General features: G+C 30.3%; 2 protein-coding genes across 5 annotated transcripts; one reads left to right on the forward strand and one right to left on the reverse strand.

Moving 5' to 3' along the window:
• Positions 1 to 747: 747 nt before the first annotated feature.
• LOC124946875 lies at positions 748 to 20712 on the forward strand. Of its 4 annotated transcripts, none has more exons than XM_047488219.1 (8): positions 748 to 1039; positions 1179 to 1216; positions 1279 to 1451; positions 15895 to 15955; positions 17210 to 17281; positions 19185 to 19324; positions 20197 to 20348; positions 20582 to 20712. In XM_047488219.1, the coding sequence occupies exons 3-8, from the start codon at positions 1328 to 1330 to the stop codon at positions 20651 to 20653; spliced, it is 621 nt and encodes a 206-aa protein (XP_047344175.1). In that variant the 5' UTR covers positions 748 to 1039; positions 1179 to 1216; positions 1279 to 1327; the 3' UTR covers positions 20654 to 20712. The 4 variants fall into 4 exon arrangements, with proteins under 4 accessions (XP_047344175.1, XP_047344174.1, XP_047344173.1 ...); XM_047488218.1 differs by having other exon boundaries at positions 749 to 1039; positions 1163 to 1216; XM_047488217.1 differs by having other exon boundaries at positions 749 to 1216.
• Positions 5448 to 10307, reverse strand: LOC124946869 (endothelin-converting enzyme 1-like). The gene is made up of 18 exons (XM_047488195.1): positions 10206 to 10307; positions 9895 to 10127; positions 9645 to 9806; positions 9461 to 9544; positions 9108 to 9316; positions 8594 to 9001; positions 8401 to 8496; positions 8178 to 8319; positions 7968 to 8094; positions 7761 to 7851; positions 7503 to 7679; positions 7314 to 7414; positions 7168 to 7229; positions 7043 to 7094; positions 6905 to 6972; positions 6685 to 6827; positions 6438 to 6608; positions 5448 to 5740 (listed from the first exon to the last, which is right to left on the reverse strand). The coding sequence occupies exons 1-18, from the start codon at positions 10226 to 10228 to the stop codon at positions 5564 to 5566; spliced, it is 2526 nt and encodes an 841-aa protein (XP_047344151.1). The 5' UTR covers positions 10229 to 10307; the 3' UTR covers positions 5448 to 5563.
• Positions 20713 to 20955: the final 243 nt, after the last annotated feature.

A 20955-nucleotide genomic window follows, 5' to 3' on the forward strand; every position in this document is an offset into this window, starting at 1 on the left:
TCGAAATCATTTTACAAATTAATTATATTGTAAAAGATGTGCACATTTGATTTTGTTTTGAATATAATATAAAATTTAATACAGTGTGTAGAAAAGAACTATTTATAATATTCAATGTTTTTAACAATATAATATAATAATATTTTTTTAGTATATATATATATATATATATATATATATATATATATATATATATATATGATATACATGTATTTTAAATACTGTTGTTTAATCATTAATTGTATCGTAATGATGTCTACCTCACTCGATGTTTATTAGTTATATAAGTATGTAATACACATGCTTTTGTGAGCAATCAAATATATTTTTATAATTGCACATTGTTATACATGAAAATGCGTTTATTGTAAATAGGTGAAGTATACCAATCTATAATCATTGCTTATTTGTTTGTAAATGTGTATATCCTTGAGATCTGTTAATGTATGATATTCATATATAAATTGTTATATAAAGTGTGCCTTAAAAAATAAATAGAAAAATAGTAATTATGATAGTATCATTCTAATACATTAAAAAATATGAAATCTATGATCAGATAAATTAAAAAAAGAAAAAGAAAGAAAGGAAATTAAATTTTATTTGAATGATTATCTTTTTGAATACTATTAAAAAATTGTACGAAATACATATGTGTATATAAAACTATGTCAAAAAAATAATTATCCTTAAATTAATACTGGCATATTTGTTTCTAATTAATCGAAAATTGCATTATCAATTAAACACAATTATTTGTTTACAATTAAAAATATGTAAGTTCTCGTATATAAAGAGACGGAGTAAAAGTAAATATCAAGTGCGCAGGTGTGGATTTTGGCACGGGGATGCTGTGACAATCTTGCTGGATGAGCTTACCCTCTCAGTCGTACGCGACCTTTCGAATAGTGAACGTGTCGCGTTATTTCAAGCGTTTATATTTCGCGCCGCTAGACTACATCGGTTTACATTGGACGATTATTTCCACGCGTCTTCCGGTCTCGTTCTACAAGTCAAATAATATATTACATTTAATTATGTAAATAATTGTTATTTTTTACACGTATATTTTTTATATATTACAAATTATTATTGTTTAATATTTTCTATAAGAAAATCGTCGAATTTTATTTCTTTATATAAGAGTTTTATGTTTCAATAGTTGGCTTCCGTTTCAGTGAGGTTTTGATTCGAATCACGTAGTAACGGATCGGCGGTACGTGATACAATTAAGAAATAGCACAAGTTCGAATTTTTGAAGGACTATTCTTTTTTCAGAGATTACAACTTGGCGTTGTCAACAATTGTTCCTTCGTGTTTTTTTTTTATGGTGACCCATATGAATCATTCCAGCGAAAATAACCCTGAAGACGGTATGTCGACTTACGTTAGATCAACCGATACGCATTTGGGAACATTGACAAGGATCGTGGGTGTCTGTACAGCGATCGGTAAGTAACACTAAAAACTTTATTAAAGATGTATATATATATATATATATATATATATATATATATATATATACATATAATATATATTTTGTTAATGAAAAAAATATATATATTTAGTATTTAAAATACGTACATGGACATCATCGAGTTTGTTTATGCATTTACAGAACATTTATTATATTACCGCCATTTTATAACTATTAAATATAATTTGTAATAATGAAAATATTAATTTTTTAAAGTACTTAAAATATTTCGTTTTATACTCTCTAAGGTTTTATAACCGGTTCGATAATGTTTGTATCAATTGCCAAGTTTCTATATGGATCGAGCTTGAAATTTAAAAAGGTCTTTTAAAAGTAACTATTTTTTTTCTCTCTCTTCATGATGATCCATTAATATTAAATACATGTTGGGGAACGGTTCGTCAACAAACGTGGAAGATCTTTTCTATGTGAATGAATAGGGGATGTGTGCATAGAGTATTCTTCCTATCCTAGGTGAGATCGTAGAAAGCATATTTACTCTGAGTAGGTAAACGTTCCAAGATTTCGACGAGTTTAACGACCTTACAGGAACAAGGGGTTGAAGGGGTTGAAGGGGTTGAAGCTTTTTTTTCGTGCATTTGCGAAATCGTAAAAAACTTTAAGAGTTATCTTTGAAAAAATGACGTGATTCTTTTCACAACTACCGAACTATAACAATGTTGAATTCATTGAAATAACAATGTTACCTTCGAAATGTGAATAACCTTTTCTCACGAACAAACGGAATAGGTCATAAGTTGAAAAAGTCAAATAAAAGACTACAAATAATGTTCTTTTGATGTAACAATGAGAGGGGAAAGAAAGAGTCGTGCTCTTTTCTCTTTTCACAAATTGTCGCAGTCTTTTCTTTTAACAGTGAGATTTATTTTCTCCGAGCAAACTGAATGCGATAAGATGCAATTAAGGGTTTGGCAAGGAATGCGTTGGCTTCCTTGAGGATCCTGCAGTTCCTTGCAGATATGATTTCACGCGGATGCTCTAAGATGCAATAGTTTACGACACAACGTGTTGCTCGCGAAATGCGATATTAAATCCTTTTTTGTAAAAATAAAAAAAAAAAATTTTAAAACGAACTGTCTTCATTCAATAATTTTCAAGTTTATTTATAAATTTATACATTTATCGTTAAAAATTTACTATACGACGGATTTGTATTTTCAGTGTGTCCTATCCAGAATCAAAAATAATCTCTTGACATTTTATCGATTAATACAATATAGTATAGCGCGTTAGAAATTGGTAAATTGTTGGTGATACGCAGAGACATAAAATCAGACAGTAATTACGCAGTAGGTGATTATTTATCCGGTGAACCGAGGCGCGCTCGCCATTCGTATTAAAGCGTAAACCACCACTAATTTGGCTACGCTCGATGTGATTACGTTGCTGAGAATCAGTTCTGGATACGAATTACGTCGCCCTACATTTCTAGCAAAATCTGCTGCCAATTGTGCAACGACCGTACTACCGCACGATCTATGGCGATTCGATAAACATAGCCAGATTAAATGCTTCAGTACGATCGTCGACTTTAATCGATTATTTATATACATTATTTATTTATTTGTTTAATCTTTTTGAATACTTCTCTATAAATTATTTGTTTTTATCTATTAAAAAACAAATAGAAAATAGTATCAGGATCAATAATGCTTATTTATTACAATTAATTTAATACAATTATGACTCACGTGTAGATATTCTTCAACCGACCGCTATATCGAAGAGATTCAATTTTCAACTAAAAATAATTGTAATAATCGAACAAAATTGTCACGCGATTATTATATAACTTCATAACAATAATTCATTGATTGGTTCATATGTAAAGTAAAATCGATTATAGATTCGATTAATTTGAGCGTAAATCTGAGAGTAATGAAAGTTCTATAAATACGATAATCGTTTTTAGATGGTAAAAAACTAAATTGCAAAGAACTAAAATAATATTGTTCAATTAAAAAAAAAAAAAAAAAACTAGTTGAAAAGATATTGAAGATTATTCATTATTTATATTATTTATTCGACAAACATGTAATAATCGTTAAAAAATTCTGACCTACATCTTCTTCAGTATTCAATGTTAATTTCTCCCTAACAATAAGATAATTTGTCGGTCAATCGAAATGATCGAATACAATGAGCAACTTGAGATGTCGTAATTGATGAGACAAAAGAAGTAAGCGATAACTTTTTAGCTACGTTTGATTCGTTCAAGAACGAGCCGATTAATCGGTGTTCTTTGTTCTTTGATTTATAAAATTAAGAAGAAAACCAGTTACTGTAAGGAACTATTTGATTTAAAACATTGGAACCTAAAATATCGCAATTGAAGTAAGTGGTAGTGAAAAGAGAAAAGAGAAAGAGAGAGAAAGTAAATGGTGAGGTCGTTTTATCCCTCGATTCCTACTTTTTTCTCAAATAAAACGAATAGAACTAATTTGCTGTAACCGTCTAGTCGTAGTGAACGACTTTCAGCGGACAGTATCGGATAAGAAAAGAGTTTTCCAACGATAGCCTGGAGTTTGGACGAATGATTTGAAAAGATAAGATAGAAGAAAAGAAATCGGATTTGGATAGACAAATATGTGTTTTTCTTTCTCTCTCTCTCTCTCTCTCTTTCTCTCTTTCTCTCTTTCTCTCTCTCTCTCTCTCTCTCTCTCTTTCTCTCTCTCTCTCTCTTTCTATTTTTTTTTGCATTAAAATTTTAAATTGTATTATTTTTAAGGAAAATCAGGTAGGAAGCAAATGATCGCTCGAATGCATATGCAAAATCATAAATGTACCGATTCAAGTAAAGTACCTCTTTGGAAAAGCCGTTGCCTTATTTGCACTTTGTGTTAGGCAACTTACCAAGGCGAATGACAATGCGAGTAGGGAATCCAGTTTGTTTGAACTAGTTTAGGTAAGAGTGGAAGACGGCATAGTATAGTACATAGGTACATATAGTTATACCTACCACAGGTGGTACATAGGTAAGGGTAAGGCACGATAAGGACCTTGTGCAATAAGGAGAGTAGGACAATGTGAAAGCGTATATCGAGATACTAAAATTACAGCAAGATAAGATGAAATTCAGGGATAGACGTCGTCTATGGTCCACGATCAACGAACTCAAAGGTTATAAAAGAAGTAAGATGTGATTTAAAATTTAAAAAGATATGTATTTTTCGTAAGGACGAAATTTGTATCTTTTTATTTAATTAAAATCGGATATAGTTTTGAAAGAATTGTAATTATATCTTAACAAAAGTCTTCATCTTTTAAAAGATTCCAAAAGTTTTTATCTTCTAAAAGATTCCAAGATGTAAGGTGTTTGTATATATAAAAATCTTTATATATATATATATACAAAGATCTCTTAGTAAAATGCTTTAAATCATAATCGCATGATCGCACAAAATTCATTAAAATCTTCCGCTGAATAAATATAAATTCTTTTAAGAAATAAGAAATACTGTGTGAATCGAAGACGTTTTTTGTGACCTGATTATTTTAATCCTTTCTCTTTTTGTTTTGTTAACCGATAACATTTCTGTTAATAAGGATCGTGTGATATAAAAGATATATGTCTTCTTTGAATTAAAAAAGATGTTAATTCTATATCGACACATATATAAATATCCGTGTGTGTCCAAAGTGCATTGAAAGCTTAAAATGTAAAATATTTTAAAAGTAATTACTTCGGAGATGGTTACAGTATGAAGGTACAAGATAATCAAGAGACACTTTCTATGTCCTTTATATGAAAGCACTTTGGTTTTATCATAAAGGGATCAAAGCGTGTAACTAAGAGCTGTTATTAATTACGCACGATCTACGTACATAGATATATGCAGTAATTCATAGAATAATTTACTTTCGCCTAATTATTTCCCGAAAGACGAGACTACATAAAACTAGATTGTCTCCATAGATGCTCGAATATGATAATGCAAGTCGAATGAAATGGTTTTTGTATCTTATTTATTTATTTTATTTTACAAAAAACTCATCATCGCAAGATTAAATCAAATAAGATAGATCGAGAGGATAGTCAAAGAAAATATCATCTACCGTTTCCAGTTAGTCCCAAATGTTGCACTTTCTTTTTGGGTTCATTCGGCTTCCGACCGGGCAATTGAAAGACTTGGCAAAACTTTTTGAATTTGAGATAGGCCCAAGTACTCGTAATTGTCCTGTACTATGTTCATCCTCTTTATATTCCTTCATCTGTTTTGGACTAACTACTTCGCAGTAGGTCTGAAAGGATATAGACAAATATACATAAATCTATTTTCTCTCTTCGTACGAACGAAACGAACATGTTTTTTCATTTGATTGGATTCTTAAAATCTGACAACCCGTAATAACGTTCGCTCGTTCGAATGTTATTCACGCTCTTCCGTCGTAAATAGAACGCATCAACATCTTGTCTGTTCATTCCTTGTACAATTTCTCCCTTATTGCACATCGTAATACGGACGACAACAGTGGAGAGGGAAAAGATCGGAGAAGCGATTGTCGCGATACCATAGCCAGCCACGTATTAAGGGTAAAGAAGAGAATAAAGGAAGAACGTGCAGCATCCCTGGCAAGTCCAATTTAACGCACATAAAATAAATCTCTACATTTGTCGTCGGTTGACTTTTTATTTTTTTATTTTATTTTTTATTTAATTTTTTTAAGTTACTCACTCGAGATAGTTTTCTTCTTGTCTCATATATACACGTTTATTTCAACGAAATATCTATATCTATCGTAAATTAAGTTTAGATGCTCTTACTTAAAATAATCGTATCACTAACCAGAGGATATATTAAACAATTATTTAATTTAGATGTTGTTTCAAACGTTATTATATATTAAAGACAGCTGCACAAACATGACAATCTTATGTCCCATTAATTTAAGATGAATCATCACTAAGATCTATTGATATATATGTATTTATACTTACGTTAGCGTAAGATAAAAAGAAAAGTTGTTCGATGCTTAAATTTTCCAAGCCTGGTAAAACTTCCGATGACTTGTCCTTGTTTTTTTTTTTATATATACGATATGCACCTAAGGATGCTTCGAGACCCATCGAATCGGCTATATTTTCGTTTCTAGTTCTATTACCGTAACTCTGTGAATATGAAAGTAAAAAAGTAGATAAATTATTTACATCGAGCAAATGAAAAATTATTGCATTTACAACTCACCAATGGATCTTCACTTTTTTTTAGCACTTCATCTTGTACCAGATTATCATATTGATTGACGAAGCATTCGACTCTTTTGTTATAAGCTGAAACCATTATGTCTAACCATTCAATTCGTTGACCATTTTTGTTATAAAGTCGTCCTTTGAATAGAGACTTATTAGTATTCTATAACTGTAGATTCAATCAAGATGGGATTGATCATTTGTTCCTAGCTTACCGTTATCGTCGAATCCATGATTAACTTCATGAGCCATAACAGCTCCAATAATTCCATAATTTATTATGCTATAATACGTGAAAGTTTGTTTGTATCAAATATATAATTCTACTTACATAATGTCAAACAGTAACTTACGGTGGTCTTGAAATTGCAAACAATGGATTTTGAAAATCTGCCGCTGTTACAACTAATTTATAAAAAATAGATACGGAGTACATTAATAACATTTCATTGTGTTTAGCTTAATTTATAGAACTTACACATCATGTTATTAAATGGTGCATATAAAGCGTTCAACATAAAAGGCGTAATGTAGCTTTCTCTGAAATAAATGAAAATTCATAAGTTTTAATGTAGATAGAAATATATATGTACGGGTATAATATATATATATATATATACTAACATATTATATTTCGTATCCATTTTTAACATACGCAAATTTTTCCATATGGCGTATCTGCTAAAACTCATTCTGTTTTCGAAATAGGAAGGACCAATTACGAGCTTAAAAAAGTTATTAATCGATGAGATTATTGGAAAAGACATAAAAAGAAATAAAATGCTTTTAATAGGATCAAACAATTTAACATACTCCCTTATAATAATTTTTCATTATCGTAGTATTCGAATACCAGGATGGATATCCGACAAGTTTTTTAATATTTTGAACTTTCTCTGTAGCAAATTTACGAGTATCATCATCTAACCATTTTGATTCAGAAATTTCACGTTCCACTTCTTCCTGTATATATGTGATCATTTCTTCTGCCTTGTGATGTATTAAGATAACATTACGGTAATCCTTGTTGATATTATGATAATTGGTTTAATTCAAATATTAAAACCTTACCGTGTTTTTGATTTCATCAGGAAAATATTTCTTAACAAAGGTGTACGCTGTAATATCCATATCCATTATTTCCGATACACATTTTTTAATCCTGAAATTTATATCTAATTTATATAATAATTTCTTCTTTTCTTTTTCTCAAGTTATAAGATATGAATATTATTGCTGATTGTAAAGTGATAATATCATAGAAATAATACTACAAACCGATCCTGTTTTGATAAAATTTTCTTATCAGATTGATCGTCCGTTTTCATAAATTTATGTAATATTTCCATTCTTTCGGTTGTAGCGTCCATAAAATGACTAATGTAAAGCCAATGAATGTAATTGACTGTAACAATATAATTTTATAAAATTGGTTATATTGGATTACATGTATTTTTTAACAAAGGATATTTCTCTTATCAGACTTACTAATAACACGATTCGATGTTTCATTGAGTAAAGAACTAAGAACTACAAAAAAATCTGCCGATTCTATAAAAATTTTAGCATCTTCATCGATCTTAGCATTAGCAGAATCAAACAAAGTTAATATTTTATCGACGAAATTAATCTGTAAAAAGTCGGTTGATTTATGTATTATTTTTTATTGAAAAATTAATAGTATAGATAAATAGATAGAAGGACATTTCACCTTAGAAGTTTCTGTAGTAATAATCTCATTATCAAATAAATCTTGAAATTCACGAATCGATATAATCGCACTACTGCTCCTGGAGTTCTCATCGATCTTAAAAAAAATTCACTCAATGTATTTTAACGCAAGACCAAAAATAATTTGTTACAAAAAAAAAAAAAAATTAAAATGTTAATTGAGTTAAAAATACCTCTTTTATCTTTTGTTGAAATATTACAAGGTCATTAGCATCTGCCTTAATACGATCTTCGGAAATTTTAAATCCTCGAGTTTCGGCAATGGCCATCGCTATCTCGCTAATCAAATTAATATACTCTTCTGTCATATTACGATTTTCTTTTGAATTGTTTAATTCTTCAGAATCTGCATTTTTACTGTCCTGCTCTTGGCTATTCTGTTGTCGACTATCATTATCTTCGTCATTCAAATTTTTTTCTTTGTTCTTATCCTTATTGGTTTTATTATTTCCGTAATCTTCACTTTCCTCTGTGTTCTCATATTTACTATCTTCATCATTTGATTTACTATCTTCTTCGTTCGATTCTTCATTATTCACTCGCAATTTTTCCGAACCTGTAGGCATTTGCGGTGATACCATCTGAATATTAGAAAAAATAAATAATTTTGTAAAATTACTTTAAAGAAGTTAAACTTATTTATTTATCAAATTATTAAATGTAATAACTATTATTTATAATAGATACCTTTATCAAACTTTCGTTTCCAAAGTGCGAAATATGAACTTCAATATTATAAAATGAATTGTATCCCGTTAGAATAGCGTAATAATCATCAACTTTTTGCCAGGTATGTTCGGTTTCATCCCATTCTTCGGGTTCCATTATCATCGGCCAACCACCAATTCTTGCCATAGTTGTGACTAAAGGCTCAAGACCCTTTCGTTCTCTGCTCTCTGAAATTTGCAAGGTATTCATTGAGCCATGCTGTCCTATATCGCGTATCTTTAAACGTCCATAAAAGAGATCTCCATCAAAAGCAAAGTAATTTATAAGCACATAATAGTTCTATATAAAATAGAAGATTTTCTTTAACTTACTGTAATCTGTACAAGTTCGGTAATAATTTTTTCCTAATTTAATTGTCAACAAATCTTCCGTGTTTGAGTTTGATTCTAGAATTTCTTTAAAAAATACAAATTTCTTAACAAAAATTGTATAATAATAAATAAGTGAACAAATAATAAAAGTATAAATATAATATGTATAAATTCGAAAGCTTACCTTGCACTTGACGTTCAAGATTATTTAGCATCATCTGAACGAAACTCCAACTCTTCTCGCCAGCTGGAATCAGATTACTTTCCCCAAACTTACCACATGCGTATTGATAAAAATCTTCGCAAGGATCAACCGATTGATTCATATTATCCTTTATAATTCGAGCTGCATCATAGAAAAGAAATATAATAAAAATATAAATATAATTGGGATATGAAAGAAATAATATTGAATGAATCTAGCTATTATATACCGATTAGTTTGCATTCATCGCTGTGACAGACAATTTTTTCTTCCTTTTTTTTCCCCTCGAAAAGCTTTTCTAATCCACGAGGATAATGATGACCGCGTGAAGAATGACTTCCGTGTGAAGAACGACGATATTTCGCATGATGATGGTACTTGGATAAAGGAGATATATCCTCATGTTCAGGTAAGGCGTCACGGTGTATAGCAATTACCATTGAAATGATTGCCCAGAAAGCACTGCAAAAAGAATCAAACATTTAAATCGTATTATTTTTCAAATGGTTTAATACAAAAATATAGTTGTAGATTACTTACATCAAATACCAGAATTTTAACATTCTTAATGAATTTTTATAGAAGAAATATTACGTTAAACGGCAAGCCGATATCATCTAAAGAGAAAAAATACATTATATCATAATGTTCAGCTTTTATATATAGGCTTATGAAGAAGGAAGGACCTTGATTTGATTAACTTAGTTCCTGGTGATATGCATACGTTAGTTATGTACTACTCATCAATTGGAGATATAACACATCCATTAATATTTTCATTTATTTTTATATATTTTTGGATTATTTTTATGTCATTATTCAGTTACATTTGAAAAATATGTATTTTCGCAAGGGACCTTTACATTTAATAAAGGGACAGTTACATTTGAAAAATATGTATTTTCGCAAGGGACCTTTGAGTACCTTCCCATTTTTTGCAACCATCTTTTCATGAGATCCCATTTCAAAGTTAGAAAGAACAATACATTTGATACATGTTTGCTTCTCACTTCATCAACTGTATACCTTTCTCATCGTACCATTCGTTTTGCTTTTATACTTTCATTATACTTCGTCTGCCTTTGTTTCTTCTTTGTCTTTCTCACACTTAGGTATTCTATTCTTTTCTCTGACGAAATATGGTACTTTATGTACTCTTTACTTCTAACGTCTTATTGTTTATAACTTGTCGTTTGTAGACATCTTACATTCATAAAAACTCGAGTCTCTGTACTCATAAACTTTTAATCTGATTATACGAGAGAAATTAAAGTCATTTTATCTTTTTATTCTGTGTTATTATATAAGAGTTATGATATTTATGTATATGTATGATTTATTCAAGCGGATGCAGAAAAATTCTCTGCAGGGAATAGCTGATGTGCATATCAAAAGTGTGAATCGGATAGATATGTGTAAGTTATTCATGTTACTACAAGTATTTGTATTTTCTTGGAAGCGGAAAGACCCTGAAAAAGATAAAAGGTTACATGCATGTTTCCGCGTTTATGATATCGTCGAAATGATAATTTAATGTTAACTACAATTGCAATGTAATTGCAAAGGCATTTAAATACATTAATATGTACTAAATCTCTCTCGTAGCCATAGAACATTGGAAATATATCGATGGCCACTTTAAAAAGCAGACGTTGAGAGAAAAAATTCTTTTCAAACGAATTCATACGATCCATCTAGAAAAGGAAAAAAGATAAATCATAGTTCTATTTTGTCGATACTTATAGTACCTCACAAAGACATTTACAGAATCCAACAAACTGTAATAAAAGGCAAGAGAATGGACCCATGTTTTTTAAAGGAATGCTGCATTCGCTGATGAGAGAATACTTGAAGCTTGAGTTTAGCGGAGTTGGTTACAGAAGCTTTCATCGTTTCTACAAAAAGCTTGTATCCAGTCTCATACGTATACTACGGCAGGGAATGCTATATTACTATTCAGAAATGCATGTTGGGCCATTTTAATCAAGAACAAAAGTTCTAGTATGAAAAGACGCAAAAGCATTCATCTTTACGCAAAAATCATGATGCAATATGATGTTTGTCAATGTACCATATCAATTTGCATAGAAATCTATGTCTCCAAAAGATTTCCATCAATAGTAAAATAAAAGGTATGGATGTCAGTACTGTATCAATTAAATTAATTGCTCCGTCAATTACTAATTTCTATCTCTGTGTTACCTCGAAATAAATCGATTCGTTGGAAAAATTTTGACAATTCAATTTCTATCAATACGTAAAAGGAAAACGTACGACTGCATTTGACGCATACGAATTTGAGTGGGAGAGAGGCACATCTGCCTCTGAAAAGTGAAATGATTTCTATTTATCGTTCCAAGAAAGAAAGTAAGAAGAGATTGTCAATATGATTTTTTTGTATTTTATTTGCTAATGCACAATTTCTATTCGATATACTCATATACATAGCCATATATTTTACTTAGAATCATCGACAAATTTAGTAGAAAATTCGATAGATATGACTCAAATTAAAACGATTGTTGGAGCAAGAGCAATTAGTTCTCGTCGTTAATATCGAGCGAGACTCTTCGTTAAAACATTTAGCTTAATTTAACGTGGAATTATCGCGTCCATTACACCCTTGAACTAGTCGAGCGCTTCTAACGTTTCAATAGGTTTTTTATTTTTTACTTTCTTTTTTTGTTAAAAATGTCGTAAAATCCTTTAAAGCTTAAAAAAAGTTCATTCCTACCTTCATTTCGGTTGGTCCGTGCGATTCATGGAATACGATCTGGATCGTTCGTTACTTTTATGCGAAATTTTTAGTTTTTGTATCCACAGAATGAAACGAAATATCATACCCATTTCGACTGAGAAAAGAAGATAAAGGATTTTTCACTATGCGAATCACATGGAATTCTTTTTGTTCAAATAAATGAAATTTTTTAAAAAATTCTGATCGCTAACGAAAGAGTTAAAGCATTGGTTTTCAACAACTTAGATATATCGACGGTGGCAGCTAATTATACGAAGAAGTAGCACGACGTCTTAATTATAACGTGCTTTCAGTCCTTTTAAGGGATACTCTTAGCGCAAGTGGTGTCCGTGGTTAATTGCATCGCAGAGATGCATCCGAGGGTAGCGTCGTGTCTTTAATTGAAACCGTGCGACGTTTTAAAATTTCAATTTTTCCATGGCACATAGTCACAAGAACCTGAGAAATGTTTCGTTTGAAAAAGACGCATGTTCTTTTGCGAAAACAAAGAAAAAATACTTGAAGATCGAATGGCACGAAGAAAAGAGGAGAAAATGTGTATAGAAATAAAGAGAGAAAGGAAAAGGAAATGAAGAAAAAGTGGAGCAAGAAAAGCTAAAGAAAGATGAAAAACGATGAAAGCTAAAGTTCGACGAAGAGAAAGTAAAAGCTTTGGAAGGGTGGTAAACGAGAAAGGGAAGATGAAAGTTCAATCGTACCGATCTGTCTTCGTCCTACCGACGGAGAAAGAAATTAAAGAGAAAGAACGAATATCGTATTCTGCATCCCTAAAAGAGAAAGAAAAGCGCTGAGGAAAAACGATCAGAAGAATTTTTCTACCTTCTTCATATTTCCTATCATTTTTCTTTTAACATTTTGTTTCTTAGCATTCTCTCTCTCTCTCTCTCTCTCTCTCTCTCTCTCTTTCTTTGGCTTCACTGTTTTTATTTGCGACAATTATTGAAATATTTCATTCCGCATGAGATTTCTTCGAGTCGACAATACTAAATGTTTTCTTCGCATTGTGAATAAGATGAAATAATTTTCTATTTCTCTGATCGATTTACTTGACCTCCTTCCTTTTTCTTTTTTTTCTATTAATACTTTCTCATCATTTTACATTTCTATTTTAGTCCTCTTATATTATAAATCTAATAAAACTACGATTTCTTCAAATAACTTATCTATTATCATTTCTTACTTTATACATTTACTATAATTATATCGTTGAAATCGTAGATATAGAGAAATGGGCGACGCGTCACTTCACCTGCTTTATGTATATATGATCGTATATCTCCATTGTTTCAGCGACCTTTAGACCGACAGGGAGTATGTAAATGTGCAGTATAGTTAAATTTCTGCAATGGCACGATAATCCAAGCCTTCATAATTCATAGGTAGAAATTCATAATGGAAAATTTATTGTGAAATCCCGTATATATATATATATATATATATATATATATATATATATATATATATATATATATATAAATATATTTATGTATGTATGTACGTATAAATATAGTAGACACATTACTTATAAGATTAATTATATAACCATTATATAATTAAATATTAAAAACATGCAATAAAGATTATTCAGAATATTTTCTCGTTTTAAAGATGAGCATTTCATATAAAAAAAAAGAAAAGCATTTCATTTCCAAGGAAAGAAAATAATTAAATTCATCGGATACAAACGGAGTAAGGTCTAGTTGATATTTTTTATTATTTACAAACCTTCGATTCGTTTTGTCATATGATAAAATATCTCATCTCTATCCCTATCGAGAGGTTGATCGATTCTATGAAAACAAGCTTTCGTCGGCACGCGTCTGTGACACCAACAATCTCTGTTCGAGTACCATTTGATCGAGCGCGCTCCACTCGAGCGCCACTTCAATCGTATTTTCCAATTCGTATTTTATAATCGCATCGTACTGACATCATGCTTATCACCTATCACATGGACGAACTATGATAATCGAACGTCAAACTTTTCTACCCGTATCACGCCACCCTCTTGAAAGGATAAGTTGTTGATTTCGATCAGCATCGCATTGCCATTGATGAAGTACCACTTTATCGTGATCTATCATCATCTACGAAAAATATATCGTTGTTAACTCCAATGGATCAAATTATTATTATTATTATTATTATTATTATTATTATTATTATTATTATTATTATTATTATTATTATTATTATTATTATTATTATTATTATTATTATTTTGTTGAATATATCGTTTCAATATATAAATATATCTTTTATTCAAACATATAGATTTTTTTTTAATATACATGCCTAAATACAATATTAAATAACGTACGTTAATAAATCTCGTACGATTGAACATTCTAACGGTTAATTATACATATAAATATTTTATCAAATTCAATTTTATTTCCCTCCATTGTCTACCTTCAAAATTACGTTAAATTTCAATTAATTCCACGTAATCGCAATAACAATAAAATTTCAATAGCTTTTGTTATGCAATCGTCACTTAAACTGAAAATTTATTTTCACTATATGAGAATGCCGATGAGATATAAACTATTCACGACAAAAACCACTTTGCATCCCATTTCCTTGATTAAAATCTTCCTGAATTATATTGCCGTTCAAATTTATCACTTATTATATTGAATCTATAAAGATAAATGATTATTAATATGTCCATATTTTAAATATATATAAATATCTGATCAACAAAAAATTTAATAATCTTTATTAAAAACTGAAATTGTTTAAATTAATAAACATACTTACATGTAAAATCGGAATTCACATAGAAATATGCAAAAAATGAACAATTAAAAATAAATTGATTTTTTGTATGTAAGTGTTATATACCAGGGCCATTTGAAAAATTAATGGCCTCATCCACAGATTATGATAATGTATATATTTCATTCTTAAAATGAAACACATCTTAAAGTGAAAAAAAGAGCCGCGAATTTTTCAAATTGTCTTCGCATTACAATTACAAGTGTATGAAGCCAAAAACAAACTGACTCTTCTTATATATCTTGAATGTAAAAATGCTTAAATTTCACTCTTATAATAGTAATTAAAAGAATGGCACGTTTGGTATACGTTGTGAATTTGGTGCCAAAATATTCGAGGGTTCTGATACGGAAGATAGATATATAGATACCCATTAGATCTCTGGGTATACGTGAGCTGTAAGTTGTAAAGCAGAAAGCCTACCTATACACATATGTACATTTTTCAACCGTGTCTGCCAATAATAAATGTAGTTAACGACTGGAATTGAATTTATAACGTTAATCCTGCCAAAGAAAGTACTTCATCTTTTTATATTATTATACGTATTCGTAAAGTTTTATCAACTTAAGCAGAATGCAATAGAACATTTAAGATTTTGTTTGATAATTTAATTTTATTTAGATATTTTATTTCTTATTTAACGATAAAACTTTATAAATCTTATTTTTGTTTTTCCTTTTATTTCAGTTGTATGCGGAGTTGGAGTGGATGTGGCGTACCGTCGACACAATATGGGCCTTTACGTTACGTGAGGATAATTCAACATGCGTATACCGTAATTCAATTCACGCATTATCCAGATTCAGAGAAAAAAAAATATTGACGTTAGATTAGAAACTCGATTCAATCCTAAATTTGATGTGTTTTTTACGTTCTTATCTCGTTACCTAACGAAAGAAGGGGAAAAAAAAAGAAAATTAGTAAACAAGTACGAAGTAGGAATAAAACGTGGCGTAATGAACGACGATTTCCATCGAAGACGACGGAAAACGTAATTTCATCTTTCTGCTCACAATTTAATTTTAGAGAAGATTTAATTATTACAGTAGGAAACGAAGGACGGAAGAAGCAAAAGAAAGAATTAAATTACCATTTCGATAATATTTAGTCGATTTGAAAAACTACTCGATAATTTCTCTTTCTCCCTACATATATACTACGCAAGATAAGTTTAATAATAAATATATCTTCAATGTCTTTCAATATCATTAAGAAAAATGTACAAGTTTGTTTGTTTAATTGCATGTTATTGATAATTATGCGTACTCTCAACGAACATATGAAATTCTTTAATATCAATTAGAGGCGGTCTTATTCTTTCAAAGAAAATAACTTCAGCGTCTATAACAATTTTTTATTCTCCATGTACTATCCTATTTATGTAGTTTGAGAATAAGGAGAAGAAAATTGAGAATAATACTTGATATTTTCCGCGAATTTAGTAATTTGCATTAATGTAAACTTTCATTGATGAAAAATAGAATAATCTTGATCCAATGAATCAAGATCATTCTATTTTTAAATTGATGGCATGATAGTAGAGAAATAGAAAAAAAATATTTTACGTTACTTCAAAAAGATGTTTTTTTTTTTAATACTTAACGCTTATAAAATCTTTGCTTTATTTGACGAATGAATTATTACGATTTAATTGTCATTCATTTTTGTTAAAAATATTACATGCTTATACTTACATGTATGCACATACACATATATATATTTTTTAGTTTCTAAATTACTTTACATTCCTTATTTATTTAGTTATAGTCAGTCTTTTCTGATCTTCGTCATCATATTCCATCCCAGTTGTTTTCATATTTTCATTAATTTCATTTCTTTTTTTTTACTCTTTTTTCGTTCATTAACGTATTTTCTTTTTTTGTTTACGATACGTTTTTTTCGTCATAAACGAAGTAGACATATAATCTTCATATCCACCCGCTATTTAATTTACGAAAATCTCAACACAATTACGATTATTTCATTTTTAATTCTATTTCAGAGCCTCGTCCTTGATGATATTTTTTCTCGAAATCACCTGGGCCATCACTTTATTCGTACAGATTTGTGTCAGGTACGTTCATCATGTTAAATAAATCATTTATCATATATCTTGCTAGCATACTAACGAAGGTCATCATACGAAAAAAACATGGTCACTCACTTAGAGCTCGGTGAATTTTCTTTTGCATTTAAATATTCGAATCATATTATTAAGTGATTATATTATCAAATATTTTCTTATCAAATAAATTGAGATTCTTATAAATGATTTTGCATCAGAGAATATCTATTCTTATTCAATATAATGAAATATAAATCATATGAAAATATAATTCGTTGAACACGAAAATCAAATAACATTATTCGATAAAAAACAAAAAAGAAAAAAGAGTAAGGAAAATAAAAAAAAATAAAATAAAGAATTACGAGAAATCCGTAAATTTATCCTCGCAAAATTCACAAACATGAGGGCTTACGTTGGCTCACCACCCTTTTTTCTCATGTGAATTTCTTTTTTTTTTTTGATTTCATAATTACGTGTATAGGAATTAGAGGTGGATTCGCAGAAAGTTACACAGCATCGTGGCACTCGAGGTTCCCAGAGAAAAACGAAATTCGCGTTAATTAATATTATTGTGAATAACCTCGGAGATAGCGCCACGACCACGATAGCCGTGAGTTGAAGAGTAAATTAGAGAGATTCGTTAAAGCCTCTCATAGTTTAGTTTTTCTGCAAAAAAAAAGTCGACGAAGTAAGCTGGCAATTACTAAGTCGAAAAGTTTAGCCCAGTTTTCGTTGTATTACTAAAACAAGTTCGGTATCCGAATAGAAGGATAAAAGAAGGGTGAAAGGATAAACGAAGAGAGAGAGAGAAAGAGAGAGAGACAGAGAAAGAAAGAAAGAAAGAGGAAAGGGGCACGCAACGATAGAACGACGCCAGTTTGGAATCCAAAAGTTCGCCAAACTCATCTCAGCGAAGGAGAAAATTCGGGTGATCTAGGAAACCTGTGCGCGCGCGTTTTTAGTCAGCGTTTATATGTGTGTCTGTTAGTAAAAGAAAAAGTTGAAAGAGAAACGAGGACGGGTCTTTATTGACCGACTTAGTCCCATCTATCTCGATCCGACACGTCGCATTTCGGAAGTTTACGCCCTTGTCGTAGCCATTAAAACGCTTGGCTACGACCACTCGATATCTCGTTTATAACTAAAGTAGTTACGACTGACAGGGAAAACATGCTGACTGGCATGAAAGACGTGATAATCCATATCCCCGGTATTCCTAATCTTTTAGCTCATTTTCTTATTTCCTTAATTCTTTTGTTATTTCACATGAAAATAAGTCAATATTTTCTTTTATTTTTCTTGTTTGTTTGTTTCTTCTTTTCTTTTTTTTATACAATAATCATAAGTAAAGCAAGTAGAAACACATTGCTTCCATTTAACTAAATAGAATATTTTCAATTTACTCATCGACATAAATTTTCACGAGACACAATCCTTTTTCGTTTTTTATTCGTCTCGTATATACCGAATCAATAAAAGAGGAGAGAAGAGGCAAAAAAACATAGGATTCTATTGCTCTCTCGTCTGGCTTTCGTCTAGTATAGCTGCAATTCATAGAATCGCTCTCTAGTTCAAGTCCATAGTAGATACGATTTAATTCAAGTGCGATAAATCTCACGAAGCGAAGTGCTTTTTTTTTACGTTAAAACTATTGGAATATAATATGAGTAATCGAATGGCCAATCGACAAGAGAGCATACATTTTCAACATAGTTTTCTTCGCAAGCATTTATTTTTTCTTCTTTTTTTCTCTTTGAGTAGATATTTTGCAAAATATGATTTTTATTATTGAAGAGTAAAAAATCTCTCTTTTGCTCAATTGATTTGTGAAAAAAAAAGAAGGGCTAAAAACTGAGATAGCGTACAACAAAATAAGCGTAAGAGATAAAATCGTGACTTTTGTTTTTAGAAATGAAGAATCCCTTTGTTCGTATTGCTGGTCGCGCGTACTCGCGATAACGAAGGGTTGGCGAAGAGCATTGTTTTATCTACCACTGTCCTGCATTTTGGCGTGGAAACCGCACAAACTCGGGCTCTCCTATGTCGCGGGTAAGTTGGCAAACGGAATGCTTAAATGCGTCATGCGTGCAACTTTATGAGATCTCTTTTCCGGCCTTAATAAATAATGACGCGTGAATGCCGTGAATAAATTCACGGCCAAGCACAAATCTCCTAACAGAATCTTTGTATCTTTGTATTGTATTACAAGGAATTTCTAATACGACATATAATTTGCCTACTTGTTTAATGTTTTCGATTAAAAACACGAAAAAAAAAAAAAGAAAAAGAAAATGAACTCCAAAGTGCTATCGAAGTCTCGGAGTTTCCATAAGAAAAGTGAATAATCTAATAGAAAAGTTTTCGAGAGAACACGAGCCGCGATTAAAATCCAAGTTTTAAGATAAGAATCTTTCCGCATCCTCGTTGACTCTCGCTTCGGATTGAATTTCTCTCTTTTATTCGATTAAAATAAAAAATAAAAATAAAAGAAAAAAAAAAAGAATGAATTACGATATACACGGATCGAACGTTTATTAAAGTACATTTACATTTCTTTTGTAAATGACACAATTTAACATACTATGTACAAAATATAATGTGTCTTTTCACGATATCGCATGATGAATGAACGAACATATTTCTTCGAGAAAACTTTATGTTTCGATTTTAGCACAGACGCCATTATACTTAAAAACTATATTAATGATTCATTTTATAAACGAGAATTGATCATGCTCTACTTAACTGGTCGTAAGTTTATGTAAAAATTAATATGCAAAGACCGACCGAAAGTTCGTCCCTAAAAATATTTATTTAAATTTATACGAATTAAAAAATATTGGACTAATGCCGAGAACTACATCCAAACATTATGTAATTTATTATATAATCATGAATAAACTTTTTATTTTTATTTTCAGCCGGCTTGTTAGCAATTTTATCTTTATTGCACATTGCTTCGAGCGCTTTAGGAAGACGTATTTCTTGCCAATCAAGCTCCGGGACAGATTCTGTTGGAGAAAGTCTTCTAAACACGAGACCTGAAAATTACGATCGCTTCGAAGAAGTTTTGGTAAGCGGCTTCAAAAAAAAAAAAAAAGAATGAAACAAAAAAGCCAGAATGAGTTTGAATAAGTTTATCTCTGTTTACTATTTACTAATGCTAATATATATATATATATTATTGCAAGAGATAATAATACAGAGCGAGGATTAAATAAAATTTGTATTGACTGTTAATATCACATAAATATAGATATAATAATTTAATAGGAATCATTTGTTAAAATAATATTTTTACTAAAGGTACCAGAAGTATTAGACGACGGTGTGTCTGGACCAACAGTACGAGTCGGTGACAGCGATGGAGAAATATGACATGAACGTCAACCCTCTTGGGTCAGTGAATCCGATGAAGATAGTGAGCCAGAACTAAAGACGTGTCAAATAGCTACAGTATCTTAACTTCTTTGAAGTTTGGATAAAGAGGAAACTCGTGTTTAAACGTGTATCGAACGATACGTGTAATATCGAACAACCAGACAGATTTCTTCGTCCGGCATAATTAAGTATAGAGCATTAATAGCGCAGAAACTCGAAATTAACAAGAAAAAAAAAAAAAAGAAGAAAGGGAAGAAAAGAGAAACAAAGAGAAAGAATGAGAGAAAAAAAGAGAAAGA

Source organism: Vespa velutina, chromosome 2, assembly GCF_912470025.1.
Source record: "Vespa velutina chromosome 2, iVesVel2.1, whole genome shotgun sequence".
NCBI classification, from domain to species: domain Eukaryota; kingdom Metazoa; phylum Arthropoda; class Insecta; order Hymenoptera; family Vespidae; genus Vespa; species Vespa velutina.

Excerpts from the sequence above, each read along its gene's own strand:
- LOC124946875 (XM_047488219.1), top strand. The coding sequence starts at position 1,328 with ATGGTGACCCATATGAATCATTCCAGCGAAAATAACCCTGAAGACGGT. Across the intron at positions 17,282-19,184 it reads TTCGTACAGATTTGTGTCAG|AAATGAAGAATCCCTTTGTT; the intron begins GTACGTTCATCA and ends TTTTGTTTTTAG. Across the intron at positions 19,325-20,196 it reads CGGGCTCTCCTATGTCGCGG|CCGGCTTGTTAGCAATTTTA; the intron begins GTAAGTTGGCAA and ends TTTTATTTTCAG.
- LOC124946869 (XM_047488195.1), bottom strand. The coding sequence starts at position 10,228 with ATGTTAAAATTCTGGTATTTGAT. Across the intron at positions 7,415-7,502 it reads TGAAAAATTATTATAAGGGA|CTCGTAATTGGTCCTTCCTA; the intron begins GTATGTTAAATT and ends AACTTTTTTAAG. Across the intron at positions 7,095-7,167 it reads ACCATTTAATAACATGATGT|TTGTAACAGCGGCAGATTTT; the intron begins GTAAGTTCTATA and ends TTTATAAATTAG.